General features: G+C 35.6%; 1 protein-coding gene across 1 annotated transcript in view; it reads left to right on the forward strand.

Moving 5' to 3' along the window:
• Positions 1–25,398, forward strand: part of vangl1 (VANGL planar cell polarity protein 1) — a 61,174-nt gene that overhangs the window by 7,156 nt on the left and 28,620 nt on the right. Inside the window, exon 2 of the mRNA XM_056465518.1 lies at positions 11,670–11,879. Coding sequence (XP_056321493.1) covers positions 11,809–11,879 — 71 coding nt within the window. The 5' untranslated portion in view covers positions 11,670–11,808. The remainder of the gene's footprint in view (positions 1–11,669; positions 11,880–25,398) is intronic.

A 25,398-nucleotide genomic window follows, 5' to 3' on the forward strand; every position in this document is an offset into this window, starting at 1 on the left:
GAAATATATTGATACAGTATCATTTATAGTGGGCTCTTGGAAAACAGTACATCATAAAAACATTCCTTTACTATTGTTACCATCAGAATACTTTAAATATTTCAGGACTGCATTGCACATGTGAATGCTGCATGTTTCAGAAGCGCATGAATGAATGCTTCAGGATGAAAGCCCATCTAGCAACTCACCATGGAGTACACACTATAAAGTAGTATTTTTCTATAAACGGCAACTTTTGTGATGTTTTTGACGGCTCTTCATGCTTATAGGTGTGTGTGTGTGTGTGTGTGTGTATAGTGATTTCTCCACATCTGCTCCTCAGAGACAGACTGCTCTTACAGCTGGAGAGAGAGAGAGAGTTCAGGACAGTGTTCTGTATAGGCTTGGATTGTTCTGGCTAAATATAGAGCCAATGTTTCTGACACAATTATTTAATTTCCATCAGGCCCCAGCACCCAGATTAAAGAGAGCAAGGCTCTGTAATGCAATTTTTCTATTTCATACAATTACCCGCTGCGGCGCTGCCCCTCTCTGTTTGTCTGTCTGCATCTCCATATACACAAACATACATGCTATTTCTGTGATGGTAACTATTATGATTGTGTAATATTTTTGGATTTATTTTGGGTGTTTAAATGTACCAAGGTATTTAGTAAGTCAGAATGGAATCTTTCCCCCACATGAGGATCATAGCTTCAATTTTGTTTAAGTAAAGGCTCAACTAAGTGTTCTAAATAGGCCTGAGAACGTTTTATATTAACTTTTGTTAAACTAAAAGACTTGATAATTGGTGTCTTCTGTAAAAAAAAAATATATATATTTTTTTTGCTACAATGTATATTGTAATGTGCAGAGGGAAAAAACATTTTAAAGAGTGTGTGTGAAACTACAAAGACGTACTTCAACATTTACATTTGACAGCAGTTTCTTGGTAAAATGAACACTAGGACACCAATATTTATTTGTTCTCTTTCACACTAATTATAGCACACTAATTACATTTTGAGGGACCTATTATGGATATTATTGAAGCACAAAACGCCTCAGCAATTTTTATTATTTGTACTCAAATACGTTTGCCTCACTTATCTATCTCCATATGCACAACTTTTCTGGTTTGGTCAGTTTGCTCTTGTGAACCTGTGTGTAGTGCAGAACGGGTCAGAGTCTGGTGAAGCACAATTCCACAATAGAAATAGAAACAAAGTAAAGGTACATATTTGCAGTGCAGTTTTCTATTACATTTGCTATTGAAACCCTAATAGTTGAGTTTAGGGCTCAATTTTGCTTTCAATTTCACAATCTAATTTTTTTCTCTAAATGTTCCTGTAGTCTTCTTTGTCTTGTTTAATACGTTCAAGATATGTGTTTTCTTCGACCAGGTAAAATTAAAGGTAGTGTTCATTTATCTGCTTGTGTTAAAAGACAAAACTATGTTTTTGTGTTGTGAAGTAAAACTAGAGTTTAGATTCTCTGCCCGAGCCCAGACTTGGGCCGATATTTCCTGCCACTATCTTTGGTATGCCACTATGCTATCAAAGTGACAGCGTGCAATATTCCTGCTGCTGACTGTTTTTATCGTTAATCAAACCACAAAAGGAGAAAATCACTCACTGCTCTTGACTGAAGGACTTTTGTAGCTATAATGAAAGTTTTTTTCTTACAGTGAAGATGCTTAAAGCACAGTTTGTTTCATATTTTTATTCTATCGTATTTATTTCTGGAAAATAACTGGATAGAGTTGAAGTCAGAATTATTAGCCCTCCTGAATTATTATAAACCCTTTTCCCACCAGTTTTGTTTAACGGAAAGAAGATCTTTCTTCAACACATTCCTAAGCATAATAGATTCAATAACTCATTTCTAATAACTGATTTCTTTTATCTTTGCTTTGATGACAGTAAATAATATTTTACTATATTTTTCACGACACTTCTAAGGTAATTAAGCAAGTCATTGTATAACAGTAGTTTCTTCTGCAGACAATGAAAAAATGTATTGCTTCAGAGGGCTAATAATATTGATCTTAAAACAGGTTTCAAAATACTTAAACCTGCTTTTATTCTAGCCAAAATAATAAAACAATTAAGATTTTCTCCAGAAGAGAAAATATTATAGGAAATACTGTGATAAATTCCTTGCTCTGTTAAACATCATTTGGCAAATATTTATTGAAAAAAAAAAAAAATCTCAGGAGGGCGAATAATTTTGACTTCAACTGATAATCGTTTTGAATAATCGTGATTACAATTATGACCAAAATAATCGTGATTATGATTTTCCCATAATCGAGCAGCCCTACCTATGTTATAATTTGAAATATTATATGAATATTTTTGCAAAGTTGGCCTAAACAGCACATATGTGAATCTACAAAGTTGCACAATTTGCAACTTGTGTCATGTGCAGCAAGCTCTAGCTCCTGCAACAGCATCTCCTCTATTGGCACACATTCGCACCACAATCGCAAATAGAGGTGAAGCAGTGCGAGCAGAAAAATCGTATTGATGCATTTATTGGGTAATATTGCTACTTTTTACTGTTAATCAATGTGTTTTTGGTCATTATCAGTGCACTCTCACTGTACTTGAGCGTGAGCAGCAGCAACAATAGACCCAGTACTGAAATGATCACAGCACTGCAGCTTGAGCTCTGCTCACACTCCCTACTGTTGCACTGCTTCTGTCCGGAATGAAACCTCTAATCTTTTAATATGGATGCCAAAAAAAGTGCTGTTTGTGCGTTCGGTGTGAAAGGGGCGTAATAATAGCAAAAAAATGGGGACTTCGACATTGAACAGACACATGAAGCAGGCAAGTAAAATAAAAAAGTTGATTGAAAGCGCCGTCAATGCACCCTGATCGAATTGAATCGATGATAAAGGCAACCGAAACCGAACCGAATGAGACCAGTGTAGGTTCACACCCCTAGTGTACTATAAGTAAGCGTATCTGAAACGTACAACAACATTCCCTATTTCACATTCACAAAAAGCAAACAGCGCCCTCTAGTCATCTGAAACGTGCCTGGAGCAACGTATTTTATGTTTGCAAAAATGTAGGATGAGGCACATATTTCCATTGATTCAAAATGGACAATCTCTGTTTTACATAGTCATTATATAGCACACACACAACTCGGCCATACTGTTTAATAGATATATCCACTAGCTTGTGTATGTGTTTGGTTGTCAGTCATGCTTGCTCACTCTGAACCCTACAGTGTATTTTCTTCCCTTCATTACGTCTGTTCATCTTTCACTCTCTCTGCTCTCGCTCTTTCTGCTCCCTGATTCTGTCTGTCCTTCTGTCTGTCTTGTTATTCTTGTTTAGTAGGTGAAGAGATGTTATTGTTCTGCCTTTTGATCATCCACGACTGCCTGCAGGGCAAGGCAAATGTGAATGTGTTGCGTGTACATCTGTGTTTCTACATGTGTGTGTATATGATATGCATTACTCAGCGCTTTGAACATATGCTAAAGGCTGAGTGGGCCTCTCTGTCAAATGATGTGTGTGTTCATGAGTCTTGGCTCTGTAGGTGTAATGGCTGTGAAAATCTGAGTTTTGATGGCTAAATGTAAAAGCCTCCAGGGACTCTCCTGCTCCAGTTAGCACTAGATTCTGCCTATATGCTTTAATGGCAACCGTCCATCAGCTCACCTTAGAAAATGCTGTAACTGCAGCCTATGTCTTTCTATCTATGGCAGAATAGTAAAGGATTACTTTTAATTTTTAATAATGCACTGGTTGCTCAGTATCAAGAAGGTAATTGAACATGGGTTGAAGCTTTCGTTTGGCACAGATATGCTACAAATGTGACTTTTATACTCCGTCTTCCAAGATTAAAATGATGGCAGTGTGTGGGCACACAGACTGAATTTTGAGGTCAGTGGTCATCGCTGGAAAATTGTACATTTATTAGAGCATTCACTTAGAACAGTAAGACAGTTTGCAAAATGACTAAGCCATTCTGGACCCATGAAATTCTAGTGATTTGCACAGCAGTGATAAAAATATCATGTTCATTTATAATTATTATATTACTCTAAAAATAATATGTAGTCTGTTTCATAATTCGAACGCCAAGATTTAGACCAGGGTTGCTCTTTTATCCACCTTATTATTATCATCATTATTTTTATTTAAAGGGCTGAAAATCAAACTTGATCGAGGGCCTTGGAGCAAAATTAAATGTTGCATTATAATAATTAAATGTACCATATATACAAAAAATTTGCGATATGTTCCTATTTTCAGACCAGCGCAACACTAATTTTCATGTTTTGCACCACATTGTTTAAATAGCAAATCCATTTGCACCTCTTTGTGGACTCATGGGTGTGCTGGTCTAAAAAGGGAGGTGTGTTAAGGCGCATTGTTATTTTAAGGGACTGAAATAGACTCCACCATTGACCAGCTAAAAGCAGGTCTAAAGTCAGTCACACTTTATTTTGGTGTTGAATTTAGGTTACAATGCATCTACATGCCAGCTAATTCTCATTAGATCATAAGTAGACTGTTAGGTTGGGGTTAGGGTTAGTGTAAGTTGACATGTACTTGCAAGGTTTTTTATCGTCAGTTAAATGCATGTTGAAGGAGCAGTATCAGCTGATATTAAGCAGACAGTCTACTAATACTCAAATGGACCATCAAAATGAAGTGTTACCCTAAAGTCCAGAGTCCAAACTCTTACACATTGCTTAATACACACAGGATGTACAGCAATACACAAATATCTTTACATATGAAAAAAATTAAAGGAGTATAATGTTACAAGTTGATTATTGTGTATAAATATAAAAAACACTACCTCCATGCAACCTTCACCTTGGCGTGCTTTTTTTCAGTTTAATTCTGACAATTTCTATTTGTATAATGTTAATATTATTATTATTAGTAGTAGTATTATTTATTATATGTATATTTATATTTATTTTAATAAAAACAAGTTTAGATTTGTCCAATTGTCGGTTTTTGAAGACGTATGCATCACCATATTGGGCATAATAATAGGACGTGTGTTAGCTCAGTTTTTTGACCACACTTTGTTATTAATTTTCATTTATTCATTTGCTGGAAATTAGAACTGAATTTAGAAATGGTTTTGAAGCAAATCTTTGTGCTTAACAAACGAAATGAAATATGTAGGCTAATGGATGTCTTCAGTGGAGTGCGTACAACACCGTTTCCTTAACCACGAAAGTAAAGTAAAAGTAAAGTAAAGAGAAAGTAAAGAGGCTGAATAGAGGAGACTCATTCTTTATCCTCGCTGCAGATGGTATCTTTAACTGTTTTCTCGTCAGTGGAGTGTTCCATTTTTCCACTTACAAAGTCGCCATATAAATAGCAAATGCACCATGGCATGACGCAACTGACTCTTAAAGGTAATGGGAGATGAGACTCTGATTGGTTTAATATCCATAATGCTCAAAACACACAACTCATTAAGAGAACAAGCACAGCCCTGCTAGATCGTATTTTTTCATCCTTAAAATAGCGCTTAAAGTAGATTCGGACACATGCACAATGCTTTTGCACCGTGTGCTTCAGACTTTGTGCTTAGATCTTTAAATTGAGCCCTTTATGATTTAAGACAATGTTTTAAATTCCATATTTGGTTTGGCTCAACATAAGAAATTTCCATTTTGTGTGAAGTATTACATGATAAATAACAAAAAGCCACAGAGAGATTTTTCACAAAGTATTATATACAGCCATACCATGTTCGAAAAACATGAAGGCATTATAATCACAATATCCAAAATACATGTAGAAAATGTTTATTCAATGTTGAATCCAAATAAAATTACATATTAAAAAAAGTACAGATAAACAAAAATCACCCTATAAAAATTGTTGTATTAAAAAGAAATTGAGCATTGCCTGCTGTTTGGTTTTCTCTATTACTGTTTATGTGCACTCTGAAAACTGATTAAAGTCAACAGAGCAAGCCTGGTAAGATTAGAAAACTATTCGCTCTGAATTAGGAATCTGTGTATCCCAATAATAGAATGAACGTTGTAAACAGATTTCAGATTTCAGCTGCCAGACAGATCATGTATCAAAGTTTTTAAAACCTTGCATTCCTGCTTTAACAAAAGAGATTTATTTAGCCATCGCTGCCCTGTGAAATATTCATAAACCCCTGCCTTGTCTCCAAAATTGTAATGAATCAACTCACAGTGCCAAATCTGAAATAAGAAGAGTGAAACTTGTCTGATGTTATTAAACACTGGGCTGTGATTACTTTCTTCTCCTTTCTTATAGGATACAGTAACATAAAAATACTAAGCCCCCAGCCTCCCTAACCCGATACACTTTCTGTGAGAGAGTGCGTACGAGTGTACATGGAGTAACATTAGAGGAATTCTTTGTGTGTGTGTGTGTGTGTTTTCAGGGCACTATGAGGTAAACTCAGAGGAATGCTATGTGTGCTTGTCCAGGTCAGATTTCTCCCATTGATAAGAGAAATGAAGGCTTGAAAGCGGTCAGTTCTATGTTGGCAAAGTCGCATACCACTCGTTGATCTGGTGTTGTTTACTCGTATTCTTAGATAAACCAGCAATGAAGATTATCGGCTCATTTGAGGAGCCACAAGTTCAAAACAACTCTTATTTCCACAGTCTTTTGAAGACCTGCATGAAACACACAGAGGTTGATAGATCACTCTTTAATGTTTCTAAGAGAAGGCTTATTAATAATATCAAACTTTGTGCGGTGTGATATTTATCACAATGACATTTTTCATATCAGTCAATAATGATAATTCTCAAGATAAATGTCAAATCTTTAGGTCTTTTAAGTTGAATATTTTTGCTTCTGAGTGAAAGTTGTACAATATGTACAATCCGACAGTTAATTTTTAAATTTACACTGGCCACTATTACAATTATTTTATTTGCATTCCTCAAGCATCTATTCTGGGTCCTATGTTCTTTTCACTAAGTTCCTATCCTAAGTACTAAGGTCCTAAGTTCAGATTTTTTTCTATCCTTACAACATTTCACATTTTTATTATGGATATTGACATTAGAGTGCTGGCATTTGCAGCCCATGCTCACTGGAAATACATACCTTAGCCTAAACTTTTGCAAAACCTAAATTGAAAGATAAAAGTGGACTGCGACCATGTGATTTTTCTTTTAATGCTTGTATGTTTTAGTGGAACCATTCTTCACTTGACTCAAACCCCAACACTCTGCATCACAAGTACAACACTAGGGTTGGGTACTGAAACCCAGTGCCATTATAGCTCATTGTGAAATGAATGAGGAGTCATATTTATGTATATAAAATATATTTTCCCAACAATAAAATTGTGGCTAGTAAAAAAATGCAGAGTGGCTAGTAGTAATGTTGGAAAAGTACTAGCCACAGTGGCTGGTGATCAAAAAAGTTAATGTCAAGTTCTGATTAAGACAAAACTCTGTTCAAGAAATCTTGCATTTATGCTAACAAACAAATGATCAAAAGAAATATATTAATGCAATTCAAGTTTATAAAATATGAATTGATATTTACTTTAAACTTATTCTAAATATATATTTATATTGTTCAATTATATTATTTAAAGTATATTTTTGTCAAATACTTTTGTGGCTAAAAAGTATCGGTTCAGGCACCGTTTTGGCACTGGTACCGTTTTAAAACGATTTAGCACAGGTATCGTAATACGCAATACGCAAACGCATACGCAATTTTAGGCATTAAATAAATAATAATTAATACTTGTCTCCTATATAAGTGCATTGTTTTTTATGATGTAATAACATTATTGAAATTGATAAAGTTGCTATTTTTAGATCCCGCGGTATACCATATTACCGTATTACCCCCCAAGCCTACCATAGCATTCATTTGACCTATAAACTGCAGTCAAACATATGCTTAAGACCACCCTTGAAAGTTGACTGTCTCAGTTGAAACCCTTATGGTGTTATTCACACCAGACGCAGATGATTTACATGTTAAGTCAATGCAAAGACACAAACAGACATCTGGTGGTGCTATTCGCGTGAATGAGGCAGTGCGAGTGACGCAATTTGCTTGAATTAAAGGTGCAATAGGTGATCTGCCTAAATGCTAACTGGTTAGCATAATATCTTTCAAATACAGTCCCTCCCCTGTCGTCCAAAGCCAAGCCTCCTTATATCATGAACACGTAGATGACTGCGACCCACTAGATAATGTCATTCACCAGTTAGAAAACTTTATAATACTACAACAAAAAACTGTATTATATCTAGCACATTTTCAGTTATGTAGTTAGCAAGCAAACTTGTCATTACTCTCTCATCAGTCTCACTCGTCAGTCTTACTCTTTCACACGCTTTGTCCTAAAGCGACTACTGTATGCTTAGTGGTTGGCTGGCGGCATGCAGGAATTACACTTATTACTGAGCCATACTTACATGCTCTTTCAGACCGAATATTCAGAGTAGCTTGGTAAACAATATATGGAGCGTGTCACAGGTTGTCATTTGCTGACAGACAGTTTGGGCTACTTACCAGAATTATGGGAATTGTCAACCCGACAAATTTTAAGTGGATGAACATTTTTTTAGTCTTATGCCTCACCCAAAATATAAAAATACATATAAATACATTTAGATAATTTACTTTAATCATTACTATTGGAATGTGTTGAGACTTTCAACCAGCTGAACAAAAAATGTTCCTGAAGACAATCACCTACTGCACCTTGAAGCAGTGTGAATTGAACGTTTTTGAATTGGAATATCTGAACTTTAGCAGACATTGCGTTAACCAATCAGGAGTTTGCTCTTGAAGGGGCGTGTATATGATGTAGCGCCTGTTGTTCGTGTCTCAACGGGAAATCCTCTTGCCGACACCGGACAGCAGCTCATCAAACTGGGCTTGGCTCAGTCAGAAGAAAGTTTCCATCATACAGGTATAGTTTCTGGAGGAGTTAATGAACTCGCAGAGCTAGGTGCACCTCTGAAAGGATTTATTGGACTCAGACATGGCGCCAAATGAATCTACACCATTTATCAGCCTTGCTAAAGCACATAAAGCACAGCTAATCTCTTAATAAAATCCATGTTAGCCATTAGCAACAAAATTAGAGTCACCGGGCAGACAGAAGCCCCACCCATAACATGAACCCGCATCTATTGTGAAATGGATTTGATGCGCAAATGAAGCGTGTAAACTCAAAATGTTCACGTGTCTATTTACATGCAAATAGCACGATTTATTCACACAAGTTGCATCTGGTGTGAATGCCCAATTACATTTCGAATTACTCCTTTATAATGTCAAAACATCACCACTGTATATCCTTATTTTACTCTGTTTTCCATCTCTGTATATTCTGGCTTGAACTTCTGTTAATAAATTAGATTTTTTTCCTGTGATTTATTTATTTTTCTATCCAGCCATCAACACCATCTGGTCCAGCCTGCCTGCTACATTAGCTCCACCTCCAAACTCTCAATATTGGTTGTGCTGGAGAATGATTGATGGTTTTGAGTGGACTGCTGTCAATGTTTTGAGAGGCTTAGTATTTGCACTCTTAGGTGAGATAAGCCCACAAACGGCATACTTATGTTAGTCAACAAACATTAAATTTGCTTATATTAATTTATTTTGACATAACCGTACATATTTCACTTTTTAATTACGCAATCTGCTAAATTGTTTGTCTCTGATTAATTAATTGAACCCCACAAACCTTGTGTGATCTATGCAGGGAGTCAAAAGCAGAAAGTATATTGCAGAATTTAATTCCATCATGGTGTAATGCGAACGACTTGTGATGGAATAAATTTTCCCATGCTGTGATCTAATTTTTAGGCCTGTAAATCCTCTTATAGGTGCGCATGTGTGTGTGTTGATGTGTTGGCTGCTTGCTTTGAGATGGCAGGTGGCACTAGAGCATGTGTGCGCTCCAAATTAGTAATTTATGAGCGGATAAATCAATGCACAAGGTCTGCGCTTGAAGTCTCAGTATAAGCCGTGATATTCATGGATTGCTGGATTCATGTGACTCGTTAACAACAGCGTGATGGTTCAAAGTTTTATTTTTTTCTTCAGAATAACTGTTTATCCTATTTGTGCAAGGGTTGTAGATCACATCACTAGCTATAGCTTAGGCTAAAATAGTTTGTCTGCACTTGTCTGCTTTGTGGAGGTGAAGACTTGGATTTTCAAAGATCAAATTGAAAGTGACACCATGAAACCAAGCACCCAATATGCAGTGCAGAATTCCCTCAAGGTGAAGAAATGAGGGCAAGAAAAGATGAAAAGTTTGGAGGGAAAGGCGTAAATGAGAGGGCAATGGGTGTATAGTAATGAAATAGAAAAGCTGAATAATAATTATGAACTGCAGTTGATATCCTAAGGATCATCCCTTCCTTTTTTAATAAATGATCACTAGCTATTTCAGCTAGGATGGAGGAAGCAGAATGTTTTGCTTGCAAGCAGAGGAAATGTATTAGTTTGGCTTCTGAACTGTCTAAACTTGAGTAGTGCATAAGCAGATGTGATTTGAAATGGATGCCAGCAAAGGTGCTTAATAGTGCTTTAGGCATTGCATAATTTACCCCAAAAATTATAATATGCTGTTCATTTACTCCCCCTCTGGCCATCCAGGATGTAGGTGACTATTTTTGTTCAGTGGTAGAACATTAAAGAAGCTTTTTAGATGAAACTGTGGTCTCTGGTGATTCATAAAATGCAAGTTAATGGCTACCAACACTTTGAGAGTCAAAATATTAAATTATTATTGCATTAACACTTGCTTTATCTGCTTGTCTTGTATTCCGTGCATTTATGGTGAATTTATAAAACTTGCATTCTTTGGCTTCGTTTACACTGCTGGCAAATGTGACCCGAATCAGGGTTTTTTGCCCACATGTGACTCAGATCTGTTTTTGTCAGCCCAAACCCCATGGAATCTCATCTTTTCAATTCTGATTTGTGCCACTTTCTTAAAACTTTTGGTATTGAATCAGATACAGATCTGATGGTTTGCAATCCGACCGCAGTGTGAATGGTCATGTTGTAATGCATTTGACTTTTATATAATTTTTGATTGACACACATCATTCTGTACTGACCTTAAAATAGTTTTTAAAAAAATTAAAAACTGCTTTTATTTAAGAAATAAACTATAAGAAATAAGACTTATTGTGACTGCAGAAAAATAATTTTTTGTTTTATAGGAAAAACTGTGAAGATTTCCTTGGTTTGTTAAAAATCACTTGGAAAACATTATCTTAATCTAATGGGAGGGCAAAAAAATGTACTTCAACTGCATCTGGTAAAGTTTACAGGTGCAAAAATGTGCCTTGATGTACTTGAATGTTAAAAATGTGTTATCCTACAATACAAAGTTACTTGTCAAATAAATTAACATGGAAGATTATTTTGAGTTTAAGTTATTTAATTAGTTTGTTTATGAAGACTGCAGAATGAGGCATAAAATTAAAATGACTTCAAATAATTGTTTATGTAGTTTGTGATGTTAAAGTGTGTCCCCTAAAAAAGTACAAGTGGCCCCTGCACCAGTTACTCAGGTCCAGAACCGCCACACTCCTTATTTTTTTTATCTTTAAGGCTTTTTCTTCAGATATCTCCACAATCCCTAATAGAAAATACCTTGTATAGTGTATGAGTTTGTTAAAACATTCCTTTCTCTTTCTTTAGGTAATGTTTGAAAGCCCCTAGAAAGGAACCTGTCATCTTGTGCAGCTTCATGTATGTCCTGCTCGTGGCCTCCACTTTACCAGTCTCTGCATTCCTCCCTCCGCTGCGTTAAGCCAATCACAGCACAGACGCCATTGCCATGGACACGGATTCAATCCACTCCGGCTATTCCCACCACTCCAACAGATCACGAGGGTCAAACAAACAGAGGTAAACCGCCTGAAGTGACACACTCTTGTTCATGCCTCTCTCTCTCTCTCTCTCTCTCTCTCTCTCTCTCTCTCTCTCTCTCTCTCTCTCTCTCTCTCTCTCTCTCTCTCTAGGCTTCTTCCACATTTATTCATGCAGAAAATTAATATTGTCATCATGAAAACATTCTGCATTTATTTCAGGCTTCAAGGGTATTACCGAAATTAAATGAATTTGTCTGTGAAATGATTCCGTTGCTCATTAGCGATGGGATGCGTTTAATTACTTTAAGATTAAATTATTGAGCATTTGCCTCTGATGATTCTGAATTATTGCTTTGAAAAGGTAATCAAGGTGTCATAACTCATTAAAGAAATGTTCCTGGTTAAAGGTTCACTCATTAAAAATTAAAACCACGTCAGATTTGATTAAACTGATGCGTAGTCACATGAGATGAAGGCCTGGTTAACATCTGGTTTTGAGATGTGTTTATGTCAATCAGACCACAAGTTGAATGTACTAAATAACGGGTCTTGATTTTTGTTGTTGCTGTGAACTGAGAGTGGCGACATGGTGGCTCAGTTGTTAGCACTGTCGCCTTACAGCAAGAAGGTCACTGATTCAAGTCCAGGCTGAGTCAGTTGGCATTTCTGTGTGGAGTTTGCATTATCTCCCCGTTCGCGTGGGTTTCCTCCTTGTGCTCTGGTTTCCCCCACAGTCCAAAGACATAAGCTATAGGTGAATTGAATAAACTATGTGACTTTTAAATGGAGTGTTTTGATATGTAAATGGATATGGGTGTTTCCCAGCACTGGGTTGCAGCTGGAAGGGCATCCGCTGTGTAAAACATATGCTAGATAAGTTGCCAGTTCATTCCGCTGTGGTGACCCTTGATAAATAAAGGGACTAAGCTGAATAAATGAACTGAGAGCATTTTTAGGGTGTCTGCGGGGTCTTAAAAAGTCTTACTGACTTAAATCTCAAAATCAATATTGAAGGCCTTAAAAAGTCTTAAATTTACTGAAATATTGTGTTGTAGGTCTTAAATCTTTTGTAAACGGGTCTTAATTTTCCTTTGTTCATGTATTGCTGCCCAATCTGGCTAAAACCCACACAATCACCAACAACCCATCTCAATAAAACTTTTAAGGTAAATCTTTTCTCTATTTTTCATAATGATTTAATTATTTTACTTAAAATAACATTTGTTTAAAAGTGCTCCATGTATGTACTACTCAGGACACCGACCTGGACAGAGTGTTGTACATAGATTTAGTTTATTATAGTTTTTAAAACTTTTAAAACATTTGTTCATTTTTTTTTTTATTTTAAAGAAAGTTTATGTTGGAAGAAACGTGTATGAATACGAGTAAAGCTTGCTGGATTTTATAGCATATTTAAAATAGTTTGCTAAGAAATATCTAAAATATTTAAAAAATATCATTCATTTATTATCGTATCATTAAATGAATTAAATTGTAATATATATTTTTGATAAGGCAATAAAATAAAAATATTTTCCATTTGGGCCATTTGAAAAATTCCTTAACGTTTAGCCCTTTATGAGTCTAAAATCTCATTCAGAATGGTCTTAAAAAGTCTTTAAAAAATGTAGCTTGGTGAAACCTGCAGAAACCCTGATTTTGCATATTTGAGTCTTATTCCATGTATAATAATTTCATGTATTGTCAGAAAAGGGGCTGATTCATACAAATTCATACGGTTTTATTGGTACTATAACGTACAATGTTTTTAAAAGGACGTGTGTCCCCAAACTCCGCCCCTAAAGGTCATTGGGGATGAGAAAATCATATTAAAGTGTACGAATGAGATCGTAAAGTCATATAAATTAGCCACTAAATTAAACATTTGCGAAATGCCACTGGATTGCGTTGCATATTCTCACAGCTCTCCTTGTCAGAATTTTATGATATGCTTTAATGCTTTTAGACAGCGTAGTCCACACCCACTGTAATTAGGAAGTTATTTATTGAGCTCCACTATTGTTTGGTTTCCTATAAAAACCTCAGAGAAAAGCCCAAACAGGCCTCTGAAATTCCAGCATGGCAGCAGGGGAATGTGTGTCTTCAGTGAGAAAACAACAAATGCATGTTCGCTTTGTATTTGGCTCTTAACTTTGTTTTATAACCCTTTGCTTCAGTTAGTTAAAAGGGGTCATGAACTGCATGATGTACTCTGAAAACAGTGTGGTTGATTTGGGTTAAAATGTACCAATGGTACGAATGAATCAACCTGTTACAGGTAAAGCAGTAGTGACACAGGGTAAAAACATTGTTGCTGGTTGCCTGTGTGTTGCAGCATTACTGTCAGATTCATTATAGCCTCCACTGCATCATCATTTAGTTTCAGTCTCTCTGGAAAGCCTGCGTCGAGCTGCTTGGTTTTACTCTGTATTTGTTTTTATATTAACACATGAACAGCGTCATATTGACTAGTTAATAAACACTCTTTCATAATGTTAAATTGCATCTACACAGTACGCGAGCGGCATAACATAACTAAAGATAAGAGACCCCATCATAATCTGGGATTCTGTCTGAATGACACACAGTGCTTGAAATGGGAGGAAAAGTGCCTTCCTTTTTTATCATATTACCTTTAATAATATGCCTATAATGTGCTACAATGCAATCTGATATTTTCATATAATATAAAATATGATTTTCAGTTTGTGAACTGTTACTTAGTTTATTTTATGGCATGTGTGTACCACAGTAAACACATTAAAAACAAAATTCAATGCCTAAGATGGTGGGCTTCTGTTTAACTTATTTGATTACAGAAATATTGTGCATCAGAGAACCACTATCAATAAACAGAGGACTCCTGGCACTGCTAGCTCAAAAATCCCTGACAGTAATCTTATATCTCGTTCTGTTTGTGATGTAGAAGTGCTACAGTGTTTCCCCTACCGCCCTCCCAAAGGCTTTCCCCACCCCCCTTGAAGTCAAGTTAATTTTATTTTCTATATAGCACCAGACCACAGCTTCTTTTATTAAACAAGCTAAATAGCCATATGTTAAAGTATATCTTATTTACACAACAGCATGTCATTTCTTTCTCTACATGGTTACTCGTTTACAGATTTCTGCTCTCTGAATCGCGCACAGTGGAGTTCACACAGCCACTCTCTGCTTTATGGGAATAAGAGTGCATGCCAGATCTGGAAGGCGATTCATTTTGAACGAATCCTTAGTATGACTCGAAAACGTCCTCTCAGGGATTGATTTGTTCATTTGCGCACACACACATTTGTACAGGTGGAGGAGAAGATTAGTTCCTTTTTTCGAGTCTTCTATCAGGTTTGAGTCGTTTGTTCATCACTTAAAAAGACAGAAGCCAGTCATATGCATTTAGAGCTGGAAAAATATGTGATCCGTTCGTTTATCGAGACCTCGGATTGAGTCATCTCTCTTTTACATGCTGTCACGTGATGAATGATTGACTCAAAAAGCCAAAGACTCAAAATGTGAACTAATCATGGCTCCTTTTGGTTCAGACTGTATGCTTTGGTTAAGCTTAAATGGGATTGTCAGTGTGAGGTGAACGAACCACTCAAGTTTGAAGATGTCAGAAGAGGTGAGTTGACATAATCATAGACAAAAGACCAGGTAAACAATAAATTATTAATTTCCCTTTCTTCTAGCATTCTAGTTTTAACTTTTGTTGTGTGATCAACATTTGGGCTAGTTGTAGATGAGTTTGGAAGCAACTCAAAACATTTTAATAATATTTTGGCAAAATGACTCAAAAAAGATTCGTTCATCTCAATGAAAGAGACTCAAAGGTCCAAGTCAGTAAAATGATCCGCACTTCCCATCACTACACTGGATGACAGGCTTTGACCCAACTTGGCTGTCAGAGTGGCAATATTCCCCCTAGCTGTACAAGACCGATCTTAGTAAGCAAGTCAGTAAATACGCCCTTGGGAAAAAGAAGTATACTTAAATTTTTATAAGTATACTTAAGTAAAGGTCAAGTATAAATGTATACTTAATTAAATAAGCATGATTATATCAATGTACTAGGAGTGTACTTGTGTACTCATAGCGCTTGAGAAAAACTGACCCACTTTCTAGTTTTTAAAAGTATAGTTTTCTATTGCCCTGATGGTCCCAGTCAGCAGTGTAAACTGTGAGAGGGACTTCTCAACCATGAACAGGGTAATAAATACTTTTAACAACAGCATTTGCTGCTTTAAGCAAATTTTAACAATTAATGTATTTGCAGTTCAAGACAAATTATGAAAAATAGCAACCCCCACCCCACCAAAACCATAAACCTAGGGGAAACACTGTGCAAGCTCTACTTATGACTTAAAGGGATATAGTTTTTCCAAAAAATTAAGCTATGTTTCAACCAAAAATGAAAATTCTGTCATTGTTTACGCATACTTGTTCCAAACCAGTTGTTTTTGTCCTGTTATAAACCGGTAACCATTGACTTTCATAGTATTTGTTTTTATGTCAATGGTTTCTTAGAGTGAGCAAATGATGACGGAACTTAATTTTTTGGGCGAATACCCCTTTTATATTGTCAACATTTACTCACATCTTGCTTGTTCCACTTATTTTCTTTCTTCACAAAAGAAGATATTTTGAGGAATGCTGGTAACCAGTGTTCTTAAAAGTATATTCTTGTGGGTAACAGAATAAACAAAGTCATGGCTGAGGAAATATTCATTTTCAAATATTCACTATTATATTTGCAACATCACAGGGATTTTTGAGTCTTATTTGTGTAGTTACTGTGTTAGGATTAAAAGGAAGCCAATGCAAAGACTGTTTTTCGACAGCTTGGCACTGTGCAACTTCTTATAATCCTAAGTGCATCTGTGTCATTTAGTTGCTTGAGTATTCTGTGTTTGCTTCTCTGTTGTTTCTACTCACGTCTACAACCATAAATCAATGCACAAAACTAAAGAGGCGATGATGTTGTTGCTCATCATACTGTAATAAAATCTAAAATGAGTAATTCAGACAGCTTGACTTCAATTAAAACATTTTTGATGTTTTTGAGTTCAACAGGATGACACTGTTCAACCTTACAATGCTCACCTCCGTGGCAAAAAATGAAATAAAATTGGATTTGAATTCATATTAAGGGAGCGCTCCACTTTTATTTGTTGATAGGCTCATTTTACAACTCCCCAGAGTTAAACAGAAATTGAGCAAATTTTGAATCCATTCAGTTGATCTCCAAGTCTGGCAGGAGCACTCTTAGCTTAGCTTAGCTTAGCTTAGCATAGATCAATGAATCTTATTAGACTAGTGGCTCACTCTAAAATAACCAAAAAGTTTACATTTTATTGTAAAGCTTATATTTAAAATCTTTTATAGTAAAAATTAAGGATCTTCATAATGAAAAAAAGATCTTTTATACCATGGCTGCAGCAGATGCAGTTTTTATTATGCAACACCTGAAAATAGTCCCTAGCTATAGGTAACTACCAACGTGAATGACACTAATATCATTACGCCTGCTGCAGCTTAGTATAGCAGCAATGTAGCTATAGTTCTTTTCTCTATCGGATGAAGAATCAACCATTATATAATACAATTATCAATTTTTTGGTCATTTTTAAAGCAGATGCTAATGATATAATCCTATCCAATGATCTTTGCTAAGATCAGGAGATCAGATGAATGATATAAAAATGGTCAAACTCAACTGTTTAACTTAAGCGGATTATGAGCCTATTTTCGAAAAGAAGTGGTCTGTTTTTTTAACTTTATTGCTGTTTATAAGAGAGTAACTATTTATAGGTGTATTTTTGCGTGCATAAGCTTTCATTTTCAAGTCTAACCATCGTTCTGCCAGGTCAGTGATGTGTGAAGAGCATGATAGCACAAAAAACAGTGATAATTAAAACATATTTGCTATCAGACTGTGTGTATTTACCTCTATTTTTTGCCTCCATCTAGCCATTTTCAATCTAGCTCAGGCTTAATTATTTACTTTCTAGACGGCTACAGATAAAGTTAAGCTGCAGATTTGAGATCAGCAGCACACATTTCTAATGGCTGGGTGTAGACGGACACCTCAGTGTTTCACCGGGGGCTATCATGCTGCCTCTCCCATTCAGAATCAACACCCAGTTTATATAACTGCTAATTACAATCCCATGCTTCCTGCAGGGTATTTAGTACCGAAATACACACATCTTGTAGATCTTAACTGCTGGGAATAAAGGCTTTGTTGTTTTATTCATTTATTGCATTTTTAATAAATCTCCTTGGGTATTAAATTCTAAGACCTTTTGCACTATTAAAATCAAGATAAACATGTAGACTTAAGGTCATTTAAATATTTTTTGAATATCAGGAAAGAGAAAATATAATTAAAGAATGTGTACCAAAGATTTGGTTGTGGTTTGAAATAGGGGTGTGATATTAATTGGCTAATATGCAAGTTTTGGTTTAAACAATGTGTGTGATTCAGTATTATGTAGTATATTATTTTGCTATACACAACCCAACAAAAATATGTTTTGAGATTCAAGAAAAAAGCTCATTGTGTAATTGCAGTTGTAAGAACCTAAAAAAGCTAAAAAATGTAAATAAAATAAATCTGTCATCAATTTGCTCACCCTCCACTTCTTCCAAAAATGTTTGAGTTTCTGTCTTATGTTGAAATATATATATATATATATATATAGATAGATAGATAGATAGATAGATAGATTGATTGATTGATTGATTGATTGATTGATTGATTGATATAGATAGATATATAGATAGATCCTCTGGGTGCTCCGGTTTCCCCCACAAGTCCAAAGACATACGATATAGGTGAATGGGTTAGCTAAATTAGCCCTAGTGTTTGTGTGTGAATGAGTGTGTATGGTTGTTTCCCAGTGATAGGTTACGGCCGGAAGGGCATCAGCTACGTAAAACATATGCTGGATAAGTTGGCGGTTCATTTCGCTGTGGTGACCCCTGATTAATAAAGAAACTAAGCCGAAAAGAAAATGTATGAATACATAAATATATCTTCTTTTGTGTTTGACAGAATAAAGCAACAATTCTAGGGTGAATAAAATTTCATTTGGGGATGAACTGTCCTATTAAGTATTAACACACACATGAATACCTTTTTCCCCTAGTATCATTATGTGAGTGCGGTCACAATTGTAATATTGATTTTATAAAACAGTTCAGCAAACAAGATACTAATATTGACCAAGTTACATTTTAGACACCATGTTCTCTGGCTTTGTTTGGAGGTGTTTTTGTTGCAGAAACAGATAAAACAGAGAAGAATATTTGTGCAGTTTAGAGCAGCACAGCAGTGTAAATTTAATTGGCTGATTTAGGGCTTTATTTTAATGATCTAGGCACAAAGTCTAAAGTGAATGGTGCAAAAACATGAAGGGCATGTCTGAATCCACTTTTGCTATTTTAAGGACGGAAAAATATGATGTGAAAAAGTAAGTGGAAAAACTGAACGCTTCATTAGCGAGAAAACGGTTAAACAGACCATCTGCAGAACGAGGTTAAGGAATGAGCCTCCATCATTCAGCCTCTTTACTTTCTCTTTCTCTTTACCTTTAGTTTTTGCTCTTTTACTTTCGTAGATAAGAAAACGGTGTTGTACGCACTCCACTGAAGACATCGATCACCCTACATATTTAATTTCATTTAAGCACAATGATTTGTTTCAAAACTATTTCTAAATTCAGTTCTAAATTCCAGCAAATTAATAAATTAACAATAATTACGAAATGTGGTCAAATAACTGAGTTATATCAAAGACTATTGAATACACAAGGCATGTCACTCGTATCTTTTTGAATGGGGAAAAGTGTAACAGTCCATTTGGTGAAATGGCCACGCCTACTAGTACAGGATCTAATCAACGATCGTTATATGGCGAAAAAGCCCGCCCTCTAGTAGAGGAGACAATCATCAGACTGACCTGACTCCGGGGGAGGGGCTCAGACCAGTCGTGAGTTTCAATTCAATTCAATTCACCTTTATTTGTATAAAGCTTTTACAATGTAGATTGTGTTAAAGCAGCTTCACATAGAAGATTACAGTAAATCGAAACAGTGTCAGTTCTGTTTCAGTTCAGTTTCTGCAGATTTTGTGTGATTTGGAGGTTTAGAAATAAAACTGAAGAGACAGTTGTTGTTTAATTTTACTGGTGATTCCTAATATGAAATTCAATCGTAAGCTTGGCAAGCAGTTTTGGAGATTTTGATGTTTCCCCATTCAAACAGAATGCCTGGGCAAACTGCCCGAGAGGCATTTCAAAGATGGCCGCCGAATGAATTGACTTGCCTTAAAGGGACTTTGGTTATTTCTAAACACACGTCATATTCTTATGCCCCATATGGTATATATACACATACACATATATATATATATATATATATATATATATATATATATATATATATATATATATATATATATATATATATATATATATATATATATATATATATATATATACATATTATAATCAATACTGCTAATAATAATACCATTATACAAATTGTCTTGAATAAACCTAAAAAGCCCCCCAAGATGAGGCATAGAGGCAGTGGTTTTTTATATTAAATAAAATATAAATTATATTTATTTTTTTCATTTGTAAACATATTTGTGTATTGTTGTACATCCTGTGTGTATTAAGCAATGTGCAAGTGTTTGAACTTGCATAGGCGCACAACTAACGTGCACTGTGCTAGACTTTAGACTTGCTTTTAGATGGTCAATGGCGCAGTCTATTTCAGTTCTTCAAAATAGCAATGCGCCAACGATGGGCCTTGACATACCTCTATTTTAGACCAGCACTCCCATGAGTCCACAAAGTGGCGCAAATGGATTTGCTATTTAAATAACGTGGTGCAAAACGTGAAAATTACTGTTGCGCTGGTCTGAAAATAGCAACACATTGCACCAAACATATCTTGCACCTTATTGTGCCGGGTGTATGATAGGGCTCTTAATGGTTTTTGAGCAAATTATTTGGGTCTATAATTCAAAGATCCATCCATAAAGACAGACGTTGGCCATTCATTCCTCTGTGGCGACCCCAGATAAGTAAAGGGACCAAGCTGAAAAGAAAATGAATGAAAATGTTAAAATATGGGTGAAATACTGTTTACATTTTTATTTAGCAAACAGATATTATAAAACATCATACGTACTCTGACATGTACTTATTAAAATGTATAAAAAATTAAGTGATCATGCTATATCTTATTATACATAATAATTTGCAGTAAAATTGGTAAAACCAATTTGCACTTTATTGTGCCGGGTATATGATAGGGCTCTTAATGGTTTTTGAGCAAATTATTTGGGTCTATAATTCAAAGATCCACCCATAAAGACAGACGTTAGCTTCATTAGTAATTTTTAACAAATCATTTAAATTAGTGATTCAATTAGATTTTTAAGCCAGTAACCTGTCACCACCAACTGATGATTTTAATCCATGACAGAACTAAACCAGCCAATTGGCCAGCACAAAAATACACTCAGCAAAATACTTTTTAATTATTCCTAAAGAACACACACACACACACACACACACACACACACACACGCACACACACACACACACACACACACACACACACACACACACACACACACACACACACGCACGCACTCACACACACACATCTAATTTGAACTATTTGTTTTGTCATAATAGTATTTAAAACATTATATATAAAAAACTAAATCTCACACTGGACAACAAGAGATGCAGTCTCCTCTAAATTCAAATATTACTTTAATAGCTGGTAGTCCATACACACAATATAGCTGACCGCAAAATGTCATCTTGAACTTTGTGCATTGTTTTATGTTGTAGCAGCTGTTTGGCTTAGTCCCCATGGCTCAGCTGTAGATGTGCTCTATAATACGACACAATCTAAGAGTACCCAGAGTTCCCACTCTGACCAGGCCATCCAGGATTAGAGCAAAGCTGTCTGTCAGGACTAGCTGCAAAAAGACAAGGGTTAAAAATATAAGTGTTGCATTCAAACTGATTTGATGCTCAGAGTGTAAAACAGTTGCCAAAAATAACAGTTAGGTCATTGTGATGCAAAAGCGGTTTTCTGATTCTCATAATGCATTGTTTGTGTTCATTCTCATGCTCTAACATGATCACAGAGTCACTTTAGAAATGTATATAGTTGAGTGGTCTCCAGCTAGAGGGTCATGACCTCAAAAGAGGACTGTATATCTGTTCGGAAAGGCTCAAATTGATGGATGGGGAAAAGAAAACAATGCTTACTAATGAACAGTGCAACAGTGCAAGGGTATTCGCTGTGTAAAACATGTGCTGGGTAAGTTGGCCATTCATTCCTCTGTGGCGACCCCAGATAAGTAAAGGGACCAAGCTGAAAAGAAAATGAATGAAAATGTTAAAATATGGGTGAAATACTGTTTACATTTTTATTTAGCAAACAGATATTATAAAACATCATACGTACTCTGACATGTACTTATTAAACTGTATAAGAAAATTAAGTGATCATGCTATATCTTATTATACATAATAATTTGCAGTAAAATTGGTAAAACCTATTGACTTTAGGAATAGTATCAAAATATAAAGATTTAATTAATTAATGACAATGAGTTAGTATTTTGGAGCTGCACTGTGACTTAAATAGAATGTTTAATATATATACACTTAATCTGCCATTATGCAATATATAGTGCCCTTTTCAAATTTTAATTTTCATGAGTATAGGAACCCCTGGCCTATATGATAGTCTTTGTTTTTGCTCTGAAAATTCAAAACAAAATTGCTCCATGTTTTCCATATGACATTTTTCAGCATGATAGATTCAAAAACCCAGCCAGCTGTATTTCCTCTAGTGAAATCACTTGTCAAATGCATGTGTAAAGCCTCCCAAACCATTTGTGAGGATTCATAGTAGAAATAAGTCATCAGTCACTGTACAAGTGTCACTTTCACGCTGAAAGCTGTACATAGTTAAACCTAGACAAAATGAGCACAAAGCCTATCTTTGCAGATATTTTGCTGATGTCAAGAATTGCTAAAAACTCGACATCTACAGTATGTCTGCTGCTGTTTGATAGAATGTATGTGTGTGTGTACGTGTTTTTGTGACATGTCAGGACACAAATCTGTATAATGATTAGATTAGATTAGATTAGATTAGATTCAACTTTATTGTCATTACACATGTACAAGTACAAGGCAACGAAATGCAGTTTAGGTCTAACCAGCAGTGCAATAGCAGCAAGTGCAGGATACAGGTATAAGTTATGAGATAGGTATGACGCAGGTATTACAAAAAGGAGGTGAAATATGAGGACATTGGTGACGTCCTCATTTCTCAAAAAGCTTTTAAATCCCACAAGATGAGTTTAATCGGAGAGTAAAACTGCACACTGTCTCATGTGATGGTTGGGTTTAGGGGTAGGGTGGGGTTAGGACAGTATAATATACGGTTTGGACAGTATAAAATGAATGGAAACCTATGTAATGTACCCACTTTTCACAAAAACAAACGTGTGTGTGTGTGTGTGTGCGCATGTGTGTGTGTGTGTGCGCGTGTGTGCGAGTGTGTGTGCGAGTGTGTGTGTGTGTGTGTGTGCGCGTGTGTGCGCGTGTGTTAGGGCTGAACAATATATTGTTTGTGCATCGGTATCGCAATGTGTGTATCTGCAATAGTTACATTGCAGAGTTTGACTATTTATAATGATTAGAAGATAAAAATATCTACATTTTTGAAATATTTATACAATAATGACCATGTTTTACGTTTAAATGTTCAATTTCTATATTTAAATACCGTTAGACTCCTCATAAAACCATCAAGCACTGCTTTTTTCACTTTTATTTTTGCTCTGTCATATTTATCTTTGTGTAATTCATTAATTTTATCCAGATGCGCTGCATAAAAAAGTACTTGATCAGCCCAGTCAATCCAAATGAATGAAATCTGCCCAAATACAGCCATTGAAATCATCTGGTAAAAAATTATCACAATATATCGCATCAAAACAAAATGGGTGATTTTTTTCCAGTCAGATTTTTCCAATATCGTGCAGCCCTAGTGTGTGTGAGTATTAGTAGTGCTGAATTCATTTATCAGTCCCTCCAGGATTTTGTGTGTCCACTGGTTCTTGATCAGAAAAAGAAAAATGGAAGAAAAAAATTAAAAACGCAAGATTTTTGTATACTGTCGTGGCTGTTTCAGATGAAGAGGCTCTTACTGATCAAAGACAAAGTCTTACAAGGTTTACTTCCAAAAAGATTTTATTCTTTCCAAAGAATAGGTCTGACAGTCAGATAGTCAGAGTGCGACACCCAGGCTAACTAAACACCAGGTTTTATCTTCTTTCCCCTGCTTCATGGTCGACTTCGTCACCATTGACACCCAGCTCTCTTTAGAGCAGAGGTGCCCAAACTTTTATTTATGAAGGGCCAAAACAAAACTTGATTGAGACTAGTAAGCCGAAGGTTAATATAGCTGCCATGTGTAATTCCCTAATTTATTTAATAATGTTTAAAAATGACTAGAAAACATTGCTTTATATTAACTAATACAGTAGTCTTTTTTACATTTGATAATGAACTTATTACAGTAAAATCCAAACAATCTCATTTATAACAGAATTACATATTTTTTGCCTTGATTTGCTCGCCGATGTCTTCTGCGTAGTCCTCTATCCATCGAGTGACAGTGTTTACATTGTAAAATCACGTAAGAGTCATTTACAGCATTCAATTGAGCCAGCAAAAAAGTTACGTCAAATTTTAAATGACGATCTCTGTGTTGAAGGCATTCGCCCCAACCCTCTCCATCATTCTCACTCTCCTTTCAGATGGGCTGGTGGCCAAATCAAAGGTTACAGTGGGCCAGCTTTGGCCAGCGGGCCCTATATTTCGGGCATTTCTGCTTTAGAGCATTCCTCCTCTGAGGATCAAGATATGGCTCTTATTGAATGTATTCAATAATTTGCAAATGTTTAAATCAATGCATATGTTTAAAGGCAGATGACAACCTTCAGAATGACCCCTTCTTGTAATTTTTGTTTTTGTATCATCTTTAGGAAGGTATATGTTTTTATTATATGATGTTTTTAGTAAAAAAGAGAAGTTTCTAGAAATCTGTGATTTAGCAATATTTATAATGAATTTTTCCACCACAGTATTTTCACAGCAGAAGAACTTTGAAAGGTGCAGTGGATGATTGTCTTTAGAAACATTTATTGTTGTGCTAAAAGTCTCTTCACATTCTAATAGTAATGTTTAAAGTAAATGATCTAAATGTATTTATATGTATTTTTATATTCTGGGTGAGGCATATAACTAAAAAATGTTGTCAGGCGACAATTCCTATAATTCTAAGAAGTAGCCCAAACTGTCTGTCAGCAAATGTAAATTTAAACAACTGCGTACCCGTTCAGCAGACCAGCCGATGTGCGTTTATGCAGGCCACGGTCACGTAGACATGAGTGACAGCAGTAAAAACAAATGCTGAATAAAAAAATTTAAATCCTGAATCAATATTGGA

Source organism: Danio aesculapii, chromosome 9 (assembly GCF_903798145.1).
Source record: "Danio aesculapii chromosome 9, fDanAes4.1, whole genome shotgun sequence".
In the NCBI taxonomy this organism is placed as follows: Eukaryota; Metazoa; Chordata; class Actinopteri; order Cypriniformes; family Danionidae; genus Danio; species Danio aesculapii.